The 11,168-nt window shown below is 48.9% G+C and overlaps 1 protein-coding gene and 1 non-coding gene across 2 annotated transcripts in view; one reads left to right on the top strand and one right to left on the bottom strand.

Annotated features, from left to right (window-relative positions):
• Nucleotides 1–5,140: 5,140 nt before the first annotated feature.
• Nucleotides 5,141–11,168, bottom strand: part of LOC128328934 (uncharacterized) — a 75,991-nt gene continuing 69,963 nt past the window's right edge. The window contains exon 3 of the mRNA XM_053259194.1: nt 5,141–10,856. Within this exon, the coding sequence (XP_053115169.1) occupies nt 8,505–10,856 (2,352 nt within the window). The 3' untranslated portion in view covers nt 5,141–8,504. The remainder of the gene's footprint in view (nt 10,857–11,168) is intronic.
• Nucleotides 7,922–7,990, top strand: TRNAV-UAC (transfer RNA valine (anticodon UAC)). Its single transcript has one exon. It is a non-coding gene; the product is annotated as a tRNA-Val (tRNA).

Below are 11,168 nucleotides of genomic sequence, written 5' to 3'. Positions count from 1 at the left end.
TCTGCAGCCTTCTGTGCCTGTCAAAAATATGTCCCTGAGGGTTGAGGGACCCTCAAGAATATATTTTTGGCAGGTAGAAGTGGCTGTAAGGGGAACTGCTGAAAATAACTTCTCATTTGCAAAACAGAAAACGCTCTTCCACCAGCATGTCATTAGCCTGGGTGTCAGTTACTGTAAGCAGATGAAACTATTTGTATTTTTATCCTAGATGTTCTACAATGATTCCCCACCTTTTTGCACTCCCTTCACCACAAATGTTATGGCTATGGGACTGATTCAATCCATACCTGAACCACCCATTCAACCTTTCTCTGAGGTGCAGAGTAAAGGTATACAGTGTGGGGTTTTTAAAGCTTCCACACAAATTTCTAGCGCCATCTTACTCTGAGTCCACACACTCCCATAGGCTTCCATGCTTCGTCCTAATGTGATTGACCCTCTGGCCACATGCTGAGTATGGAACTCATGTGATTTTCATAGCTGCAGCTGCTGGTCAGCACTTCAGTTCTGGGAATATAAGAACATTGGAAGTGCCATATACTGAATCAGACCATTGGTCCATCTAGCTCAGTATTGTCTACACCAGGGCTTCTCAACGTTGGGTCCTCAGATGTTTTTGGACTTCAACTCCCATAATCCCCAACCAAAGGCCACTGGGACTGGAGATTATGGGAGTTGAAGTCCAAAAACATCTGGAAACCCAACGTGAGAACCCCTGGTCTACACAGACTGGTAACGGCTTCTCCAAGGTTGCAGGCAGGAATCTTTCTCAGCCCTATGTTGGAGATGCCAGGGAGGGAACTTGGAACCTAGATGCTCTTCCCAGAGCGGCTCCATCCCCTAAGGGGAATATCTTACAGTACTCACACATGTAGCCTCTCATTCATATGCAACCAGTGTGGACCCTGCTTAGCTAGGGGGACTAGTCATGCTTGCTACCATTAGACCAACTCTCCTCTCCTCAATCCATCAACAATCCATCCCTTTCATTTCTTCTTCTTAGGAACACAGGAACATAAGAAACTGCCTTATATAGAATCAGGCCATTGGTTCATCTAGCTTAGCATTGTCCACACTGACTGGCAGCAGCTTCTTCAGGTTTTTAGGCAGGGTTCTCTCCCAGCTCTACTGGAGATGCCAGAGAGTGAGCCTGAGCCCCTCTGCACACAAAGCAGATGCTCTCTTACTGAGCTATGGCCCCATCCCCATTTTCAATGTTTTTCTTAGCTGTCTTGAAAACAGGGTGAGAAGCAGATATACGTATTCTAAATAAATAAATAATTCCCACTCCCTAGGGGAGAACAACTGCCAACTGAGCAAAGAGGCACTTTAAAAGTGGGGATCCTCTTTTTTTAGCAGGGGGAGAACAACTGGACCTATCCAGCCCCAGCACAGCATCCCTCCAGTGACTCTTGCTGGTGTCTAACTTATGTTGCTAACCTTTTATTGAAAAGCGGTATATAAATATACTTCGTATTTGTATTCGGAACATCCAGATACCAATATGGTGCCTGTGTCTTTCTCCTGTTGAGCAAATAGCAGCTTTGGGAGAGGTGGGACTTAGAGGAGGGAAATGACAGCCCCATGTGGGGCTGCAGTCATGTGAGGCTGCAAATGGAAAGGGTTAACCCCCAATCTTTGCAGCTTCCCTGATCTTCAAAGAGGTCGTGTGGGGCTGCAAATTACTACAAAGAAAAAGCAAGAACAAAACCACGTCTTGGGTCACATGATCATCTTGTTGGGTCCACCGCTACCTGTCTGGAATTTCTCTTCTGTGGAACTCCTGAAGGTGCAAGAGATCCTGCTCAGGAGACCTGGAGCTGCAGCCGTTTAGAGTTTGAACTCTTGCTAGTTTATCTCAGGCTGCCTCCCATGCTCCTTTATTCCACAGGCCTAGAAGAATCGGGGCAGGTCTCTCTCTGCCCTGAAATTTAAATGCTGTCGGCTTGAAACTCCGATTACGCCGGCACATGGAGTGTTGCTAAGCAACAGGATGACACTCCTGTTTTTGGCCTTTCCCCAGAGCCGTTTGTGTCCCTCAGAGTCTCCTCAGAAAGCGACTGACCTACTTTGATGAAATACTGCAATACCATGAGGGGCGTGTGTGCTTTTCACTGTGATGCCACGTAGGAAGCTGGGGATGTGAGGAAGAGAACAGTTGTCTTTGGGCCTCCTAGTAAGCCTGCCTGGGCACAGTTGCTCTGCTCACATCTTTATGTTTCTCCTTTTCCACCTTGCCAGTTTTTCTCAGGCAGATTTGTAATGCATGTGTAATAAATGCACAGGCAAAGTGCTCCATGCCATGGGGCATAGGCGCCAACACTAACAACGCCATCAAACTCTCTAATAAGAACCTTTCATCCCAAAGAAAATAAAGGTGGCCCTCAGGACATGCAACTTAATTACACAATCTAAACTCCTCATGTTGTTTACTTTGCATAAAACTAGATTACAGGAGTCTTGTGTAAGGATGCTTGGGTCCTCTGGGCTGGAGACGGTGCTCGTGTGTCGGGGGGGGGGGGTATAGGGAGGAGGCCTGGTGCTGAATTAGAGCTCCTAGGCAAAGGATTCAGGAGCCACTGCTCTCCATATCTCTGCACACCATGTTGCTGTCAGTTAGGGTGGGGCCTGCCAGTTGCCATCACGACCAGTTAGGGTACTGGTACTGCAACCGTCACTGTATACTCTTAGTGCCATCTGCTGGGTGCTTTCCAGATTAGGCCCTGCAACGGGGCCACAACGTATCTCTGAAGTGTGCCCCTGCTGTTTACGTTTTCAATCTGACTCGCCTGAACAGAGGCATTTTGCCGCTGTTGAGCAGCTTAGCCTGGAAAGTGCCCTGGCCTTCCAGGGTTTTAAAACTGTTTTTAAACTGTCAGTGTTTGGCCTGGTTTTCCAGGGTTGTTTTTTTAAAAACTGTTTTAAATGTTTTAATTGTTAATGGTTTTATGTTGTTTTTGTAGTTTCTGATTTTAACTATTAATTGATTTTAGTTGTTTTTGTTTTAATGTAAACCTGAGCCACGTTTTAATGTAGACCTGAGCCACTTTTGGAAGGGAGGTATAGAAATCGAATGAATAAATTAATAATAATACAAAAACTTCAGTTTTGCTGCTGCTGCTGCTTCTTGGGTACAAGGCAATCTTATCTTTGACCGCCATCTTTTAAATTTGTGCAGCAGAAGGCATGGGTAGAGGTTAGGCTAAAGTCCTATACAGTTCCCTCTCCACCACCACCGTGGAACTGCATCTGTATATGAAAGGAAACCCTCTGTACTGGTGGTATACCAGTGTGTGGTGTACTGGTGTTCTTACGCAAGAAAACCCGGGAAGTTTTTTTATTTTAAAATGAAGGAAACTCTCTCTCTCTCTCTCTCTCCTCTGCTGCTCCCACCTCCCAAGGAAAAATGCAAAGAAAAATGGATACTGAGAAGACGCAGGAGCCTGACCGAGGCTGCGGACAGTTTTATCTCAGTCCTCCGGGACCAGGAGAAAGGCTCACAGGCAGGCAGGACCCTGAGTGAATCAGTGAATGAGTGCATACAGGCTCCTTCCTTTCACCCCTCACACACATACACACACACACTGCTTCTCTTCTCTCTTTGTTGTTGACTTGGCTGGGCTTCCTGGTCTCGCTTTCATCCTCTATGAGCTTTCCCAGACCACAGGCTTTACTGTGGGTTTTCTGCACGGTTTTACTGCAAGTTCGAAGTGGCCCAAAAACACCGACACAAAAAGTGAATTTTTAAAACTCTGGATATAAATCAGGTTGCACTCTTAACGCACAATGAAAAACTCAAATCGTGTGTGAAGTGCTCCCTGATAGCTCATGGGGACGTTGGGGTAAATTTGGCAGATATATGAACACACATCTCCACTCCGGAGGAGATGCAAACTAAAAGCCGGGTGTGAAAAACTTTCTGTTGTGTGCAAGTTTTATTTATGTTCTAAGAAAATATCTGGCAGTGCTGGGGCAGGTGGTGGTGGTGGCAAAGAAGGCAAAGCTAGGGATGATGCACTGCTTAAAGTTGAGCTCCAGTGAAAGTACCGGGGTCCCTCTCAGGACCCTCCCACTATTTGGACGAAAAGTACACTGCAAGGCACAGGTAGCAAATCTGCCTGAGAGTGGAATTGAGAGGGGTGGCAGGTAGAGCCAACACTCCCCAAAGTCACTCCCAGATAGTAGGGGTGTGTACAAAACTGGAAAACCTGGTTTAGCTCAATTCGACCCAGACCCGTGCCGAACCGGGTTCGCTTCGGTTCTATGCACAGCTGAGCTGCGCATAGAATCTGAACTTGTTTGGGCTCAGCTCAAGTGGGGGCGGGGACAGTAAAAGCACTAAAAATATGACAGACTTATCACCGCCAAGGGCTTTGATGGCCTTGGGGGGTGCTGCGGTAGCTGTGGGGTGTGTGTGTCTATGGAGGCTTCCCCTCTCCTTGCCGGGGTCATGAAAATGGCCAGTGCACATGCATGGCTCCCCACCCCCAATGGTCAGCCACCACGGGCACACAGAGGGCCGAAATGGCCCCGAAATGGGCCAGATTGGCCTGTAGGAGACCAGGGGAGGCTGGTGGGGGGGAGGGGAAACCTCCGTAGATGTGCTTTTACTGCCCCCGCCTCCCCCGAGCCAGGCCCAAATGAGTCCAGCCAGTTCAGTTCGAGGTCTAGCCTTTGAGCCAAGCCAGTTTGAGGTTTTATTTTATTTATTTATTTTATTTATTACATTTTATATCCCGCTCTTCCTCCAAGGAGCCCAGAGCAGTGTACTACATACTTATGTTTCTCGCACTTTATCTCAGGTGTCTCTCCATATGGCTGCACAAAAATGCCGGAGTATCTCACACAAAACCGTTTTCAACACTCCCCCACCTCCCTGCAACTTTTTAAGGACGCATATACTGTACTTCACATTAAGGGCCAATTGTCAAGAAAAAAGCTGGATAATGCTGCTGGCTGTATGAATGACACCTTGCTGTTGTACTGAAGTCTCTGTAAATCCCTGCCTCGTATGAATTCCCCCCTACCCAAGGGTAGTGAAGCAGGAGTAAATTGCTGTTTGGAAAAGCCCCAACTCATTGGCTTTCCCTAGTGGTTGAACAGGTGTGAGGTGCTTAAAAACACTGCGGAGAAATGATAGCTAAGGTTTTATTTTTTAAATAAAATAAATATATATCCAGAATCGTTAAATCTGTTGGGAGGTCCAGCTCCAGATGATATCGACCTTTTGCAACAATAACCCTAATGACCACTAGGGGTCCTCCTCCTCCTCCTCCTTCCCCACTCTCTCTCTCTGACCATCAAGTAGCCAGCAGCCAGGGTATAGGTCTTTCCTATCATCATGCACTTCTAAATAAAGTAGATTAGTTTACCTTAAATCAGTCTCCATGCTTATCATTTACAAGCATGCAAACCCTAACAGGTTTGGGTGCCCCAGGCTCAAATTTTATATATTATTATTTTATGACATTATTTGTACACTCGTACATGTGTTTGTTGGAATGCCTGTACCTGTGCTTATTTTAAAAGTGAACCTGGATACAGGCCCTTCAAATGCATGGTACAGATAGGAAGTGTTCTTCTGTACCTTAATTCAACATAACATATGAATGACTGTACAAGCAGTGTAGGGAGGTTGGCGGCAAACCGTGTGTGGCCGCCACCGCGGCCCCCTGCGTCTGACATCAGATGCAGGGGCCCAGCTAGCCATACTGCCCCTGCCCGGCTAGGGGCCTGGGTAGCCACAAACCTGGGCTGCCACCAATCAGGGGCCGCAAGCACGGCCCCAGACAACCCCCCCCCCACCCCCACGGGATTAATCCTCTATTTTTTGTCTGTTGAATAGTTTATGATCTTTCTGTTGCTTGTATTCTGAAGTGTCTTTTCCTTAAGTTGTGTAGCAGATAAAAAGTTTGATTGATTTAGGAGGGAAAGGAGGCTAAACAGAATTTGTTTGTTTGTTTTAAATGGAGGAAAATATGAGTTAATTCTGACTGGGTGCACTCCAAAAATGGAGGGGAAGGCTTGAGCATATCAGGGAGTCTGTCACACACTGATGTGAGTTGCTCAGTCAGTCTGAGTCCAGTCTGGAGAAGTCATCACAAGCAGAGCTGAGAGAGCTGCCAGAAGCTGCTGAAAAGAGCTGAACCTCACAGAGCTGCAATCGCTAAGAGCTGAAAACTCCAGCGGAGGGGGTGAAATCCCTTGGAGTGGCTGCTGCAGGCAGGAGAGGCTGATTCTGCCAGAGTAGGGCAGAGAGGAAGTCAACCCTGCTGCAAGGATCAGAGAAGCCTAAGGAAAAAGCTGCTCTGGAAGCAGGGGCATAACTAGGGGAGAGGGGGCCTCTCTCCCTGGCGGCCTCTTGGAGTAAGGGAGATAATTAAGAAAATAGGGGTGTGTGGAACTGGGGGGCTTTCAGGAGCTGGGGGGCCTGGGTTCTTTGAACCCATCCACTCAATGATACCAACACCCATGTCTGGGAGCTCTGGTGAGACAATTTTGCAAGTCTCAGTCTGGCTAGCGGAGTCAGTCACTCCAACTTTTGATTGTTCTTTTGCTCAGTTTTGTAAGTACACTTTTTCTAAGCTCTAACATCCATATAATTGTTTGACTTTGGCTACTTTTTAAAATCTACGTACACTTTTCAATAGTTTGGATCATACTTTTGTCTCTTTCTATCATTCCCACCCCATGCCTAACTGCCTTAGCATGAGATCATTTCTGAAAAAAGGTAGAGAATGCCAAGGCTGGTTGGTAGAGCCTGCCACAGCAATGAAGAATTCTACCTGGTGGCATAGGATGAGGCCAGATCCTTGACACAGTGCTTGGTGAAAGATCAGAAATCAGATAAACTAAGTAAGGCCTAGGCTGGTCAGTGAATGAGTGCCCATGTCCTAGACTGAAATGCACACGTTCATTCGTTCTCTCTTTTACACACACACACACACACACACACACACACACACACACACACACACACCTTGATTCATTTTCTTGCTATGGTTCCCCTCCCATCCTACACCTAATTGTCCAACTCCAGCCTCTGTGCCTTTTCTCTTCGCCTCCCAACTATCTGATTGTTCTCCCTGTTGCCACCACCCTCACCTTTCCCTTGCATTCTTTGAAGGCTCAAACATAAGGCAGCCAAGTCAACAATGCAAAGTGAGTAAATATGTTCACTTGTGCATAATTTATTCTTCCCAGAAAGCTTGGCCTTCCTGGGTGTGGAACTGGAGTTTGTTTGGCTAGTGAAGAAGAAACCGGGAACTCAGCACACAGAGTCTTCTGTGAATACGTTGCCCCTGTCTCTTTGTCTCTTTCTTTACTATCTATGGCCGGGTTCAGACATAATGTGGAACCGCAGGTCCAATGCACCCGTGGTTTGGTGCCACCCCTCCCCCGCTCTCCCATCTGCATTTGGATTTTGGGGAGAGAAGCGGGGGAGCTGTCTGTGTGGGCTTCCCTCTTTCCTGAAGGACAGCCCGTACATCCAATAGCAACTGGGGCGAGTAAGGAGTATCCTCCCTCAACTCTGGTTATGAAGAGAGCTAACAGCGGTGCCAGTGTTTGGATATAATGCTGTTACTGCCAAATCATAGGTGGCGGCCATGAAACCAAGAGATAACCAAAGGTGACAAATGGAGTTTGTGGAGGGAATCCATGTGTCTACCCCCCCCCCCATTTAAATTGTAGTTCATCACTGTTGGTTGTTGTCTAGCGAAACCAGAGGTGAAGGGACCTTCGGTTTCATGTTACGTCTTAACCCAGCCTCTATCTCATTTCACACAATCAAGGCCTGGGGGCTAGAGGTTTCTTTGCAGCTCACTGGCTCCCAGTCTTTTCAAACATCTTCCTCTCAGCAGTTCCCCCAGGATGCCCTCTCCTGCTATAATTCTCCCTGCAGTAGTACATTTGGGTCAGGGCTATAGCTCAGTGGTAGAGCATCTGCTTTACATACAGAAGGTCCCAGGTTCAATCCCTGGTATCTCCAGGTAGGGTAAGGAAAGACCCCTCTCAAAAACACTGGACAGCTGCAGCCAGGTCGTGTAAACAAGACTGAAGCTGATGGACTAATGGTCTAAGGCAGCTTCATAAATGTGGGCAATAGTACCACTTCAGACTGCTGGCTAAGCAAGAACCCTTCTCTGTGATGACATCTTGTTTTCTATGTGGCAGGAGCTCTTTTGTATGGAGAAGCAATCAGGCTTCGCATGCAGGGTCATCACATGCAGTCTGGAGTGGCACAGGAGGCTGCATACTTGCCAACATTTCAGAATGACGAAGAGGAGGAGGAGGAGGAGGAGGAGGAGGAGGAGGAGGAGGAGGAGGAGGAGGAGGAGACAGCGGCAGCAAAATGGGATTCCTGTGGACCTCCCCAGGAGGCTGGGAACCAAACCAAAAGCCGTGACTGTCCCAGGAGAAATGGGGCAGTTGGCAGATATGAGGCTGACCTCCTCAGGGAGGACTAGGCCTCACTATCCCTTCAGGCATGTCCCACTTCCCTTTCACTCTCTTTCCCTGTTCTCCTCCTCTCTGGCACATGCTACATCTTCCGTGAATTCCCGCTCCTCTGGCTTGGTATCATCCGCACAGTCTTCTTCCCGCCTTTCTTCTTCTTCTGCCCCACACATTTGACGGCACTTTCTGTTCCAGCACATCCGTAGGTGAAAGTAGCCACTGCAGGCGATGATGAAAAGGATGGCAGTGAACACAAGGCTCCACAGCACAACCCGTTTCTCAGCCCTCCCTCTCAATGTGCATTCAACTGACTGGGGACAGCCAGTGATTCCAGGGTCACAGATCCACGTCTCGCCAATAAGACGGGGTATCTGGAAGATAATAATGAAGCACATGAAACCAATCTCGGTGGCTAGGAGAAGTCCCACCCAGACATCAAAGAGGGGCACACCACAGATTTTTGTGATGGACATCTTGGCATACTCCTGAGGCCCAGGAATGGACTCTCTATGATGACGGTTGTGGTGGCAGTGCGATCTGTGGGTGGCTTCTTCATTGCAAGTGGGTTCACAGCAGTTGGGTTCATACTCACAAGGCCCATTATGGGTGTTCATATGACATGGGTTGCTATCAGCACATGTACAGGCTGGATTGCCATCGCAGCACAGTGGAACTTCAGGTGGCATGCTCGGTCCCATCTTGATTCTCTTCCCACCCATGGGCCCACAGTCACTTTCCATGTTGGAATCCTTGGCCAACCATGGCTCATTGCATGTGTTTCTTCCCAAACACATCTCACTCCTACTAGTGGTATCAAAAGTCACATGACGCTTGGTCTGCATCTTACTCCCAGGAACCGGCCTGCGTTTGATAGCCATGTCTGCTTTGTTACATGGCCAAGTTTGCCAGGGTTGGTCACCAATATTGCCTGTGTTGTGCACAGTGACTGGCCTACCTTTGGTTGCCATGCTGTATTTGCCACTTTCAAGGCACTGGGGGGGCACTATGCTTTGGCCGCCGTATCTGGTAGGGGTGTCCACAGTGTACACGCAGGCTGTGCTATTCAAGTTAGAGGATTCATCGACCCCATGTTCTTCACCACCCAACCAACACTGGGAAGGCATGCGGCTCTTATAAGGTGAACTATTAATGGGAACGGGGGCACACTTGGTGGGCATGTACTGCTCTGTTTCCCCACAATGGGGCGCAATGTGGGATTGTCTCGCATGACTTTGAAAGGTCTGCATCTTACACCCAGGAACCGGCCTGCGTTTGATAGCCATGTCTGCTTTGTTACATGGCCAGGTTTGCCAGGGTTGGTCACCAATATTGCCTGTGTTGCTCACAGTGACTGGCCTACCTTTGGTTGCCATGCTGTATTTGCCACTTTCAAGGTACTGGGGGGGCACTTTGCTTTGGCCGACGTATCTGGTAGGGGTGTCCACAGTGTACACGCAGGCTGTGCTATTCAAGTTAGAGGATTCATCGACCCCATGTTCTTCACCACCCAACCAACACTGGGAAGGCATGCGGCTCTTATAAGGTGAACTATTAATGGGAACGGGGGCACACTTGGTGGGCATGTACTGCTCTGTTTCCCCACAATGGGGTGCAATGTTGGATTGACCGGCATGACTTTGAAAGGTGGACATTTCATGCTGATCAGTTCCAGAGCAATGTGTGGGCAACTTGGCTTGCCTGCTATCCGTATAGCACACATTTGGAGCCATGTCGTAGCCGCAGTCAGGCATATTCGGTTGGCCACTGTACCCAGAATAGGCAGGCATGCCATAGCCCCCATCTTCGCATGGCCCAAAAGCCACGCTGGTGCCACCTTCCCCGACTGTGGAGGTCATAGGTCTCCCATGCCAACCAGTCCAGTGGTCATAATAGAGGTGGTGAGGATGGCGCGGGTGGTGATGACGGTAGCGTCTAGGAAGGCCTTGATCCCCAACCATATAGATGGTGGATATATCAGCACTGCTGCCATGGGGCGCAGTGGCCACAATAGCTAAGCCATCATTCCTGTGTCTATGGTCTCTCTCTTCCTCTCTCTCTCTCTTTTTCTTTTTCTTGGGGCTGGTGAGCCTCATGAGCCCCGTAAGGAGGAGCAACACAATGAACACCAGCCCCCAGGTGGCTGAAACCGATATCGGGAAATGTAGGTTGTTGCACAAGGCCCGGCAGAAGTCCCGAGACCTGTCCTCGATGGGCTGGATGAAGTTGCATTCCACGTCTTCCCTGATGGTGTCCCAGGGCCCATTGGCGAAGAAGATGGCCACGATCCGGAGGCCCAGCAGGAAGTACCATGGCCCCAAACCCTTGCAGTCGAGTGCTCCAGAAAGGGAGGCCAGCAGTGGGCGAAAGACATGGATGAGACCCGAGAGGATGATGGACATCTGTGGGGTGAGAGGGGAGCAAAAAAAGAGAGGTTAGGCCTCCGGCTGGTTGTCACGAACCAAGCAGCACCTCAGTTGGGAACCAGCTGGCCTGAAGGCTGCTCTCTCATGCCCTTTGTGGTGAGGCAGTCTTGGCTGCGGAATGGAAGGGAGAAGGACAGGAATAGGACTGTCTTCTTCAGCCTCCAACATGGCCCTGCCCGCCCACAGACAGACCATTGGTTCTCTCTCACCTAGCCTAGCTATAACTGCTTCCAGGTGAAGCCTGGGTAGGACTCTAGTTTAGGCTTTGCCTGGCTTCTTGCCTTCTAT

The sequence above is a fragment of the Hemicordylus capensis genome, chromosome 6 (genome assembly GCF_027244095.1).
Source record: "Hemicordylus capensis ecotype Gifberg chromosome 6, rHemCap1.1.pri, whole genome shotgun sequence".
NCBI classification, from domain to species: domain Eukaryota; kingdom Metazoa; phylum Chordata; class Lepidosauria; order Squamata; family Cordylidae; genus Hemicordylus; species Hemicordylus capensis.
Note: the sequence above shows the minus strand (reverse complement) of the source record. Positions and strands in the feature narration are given on the sequence as shown.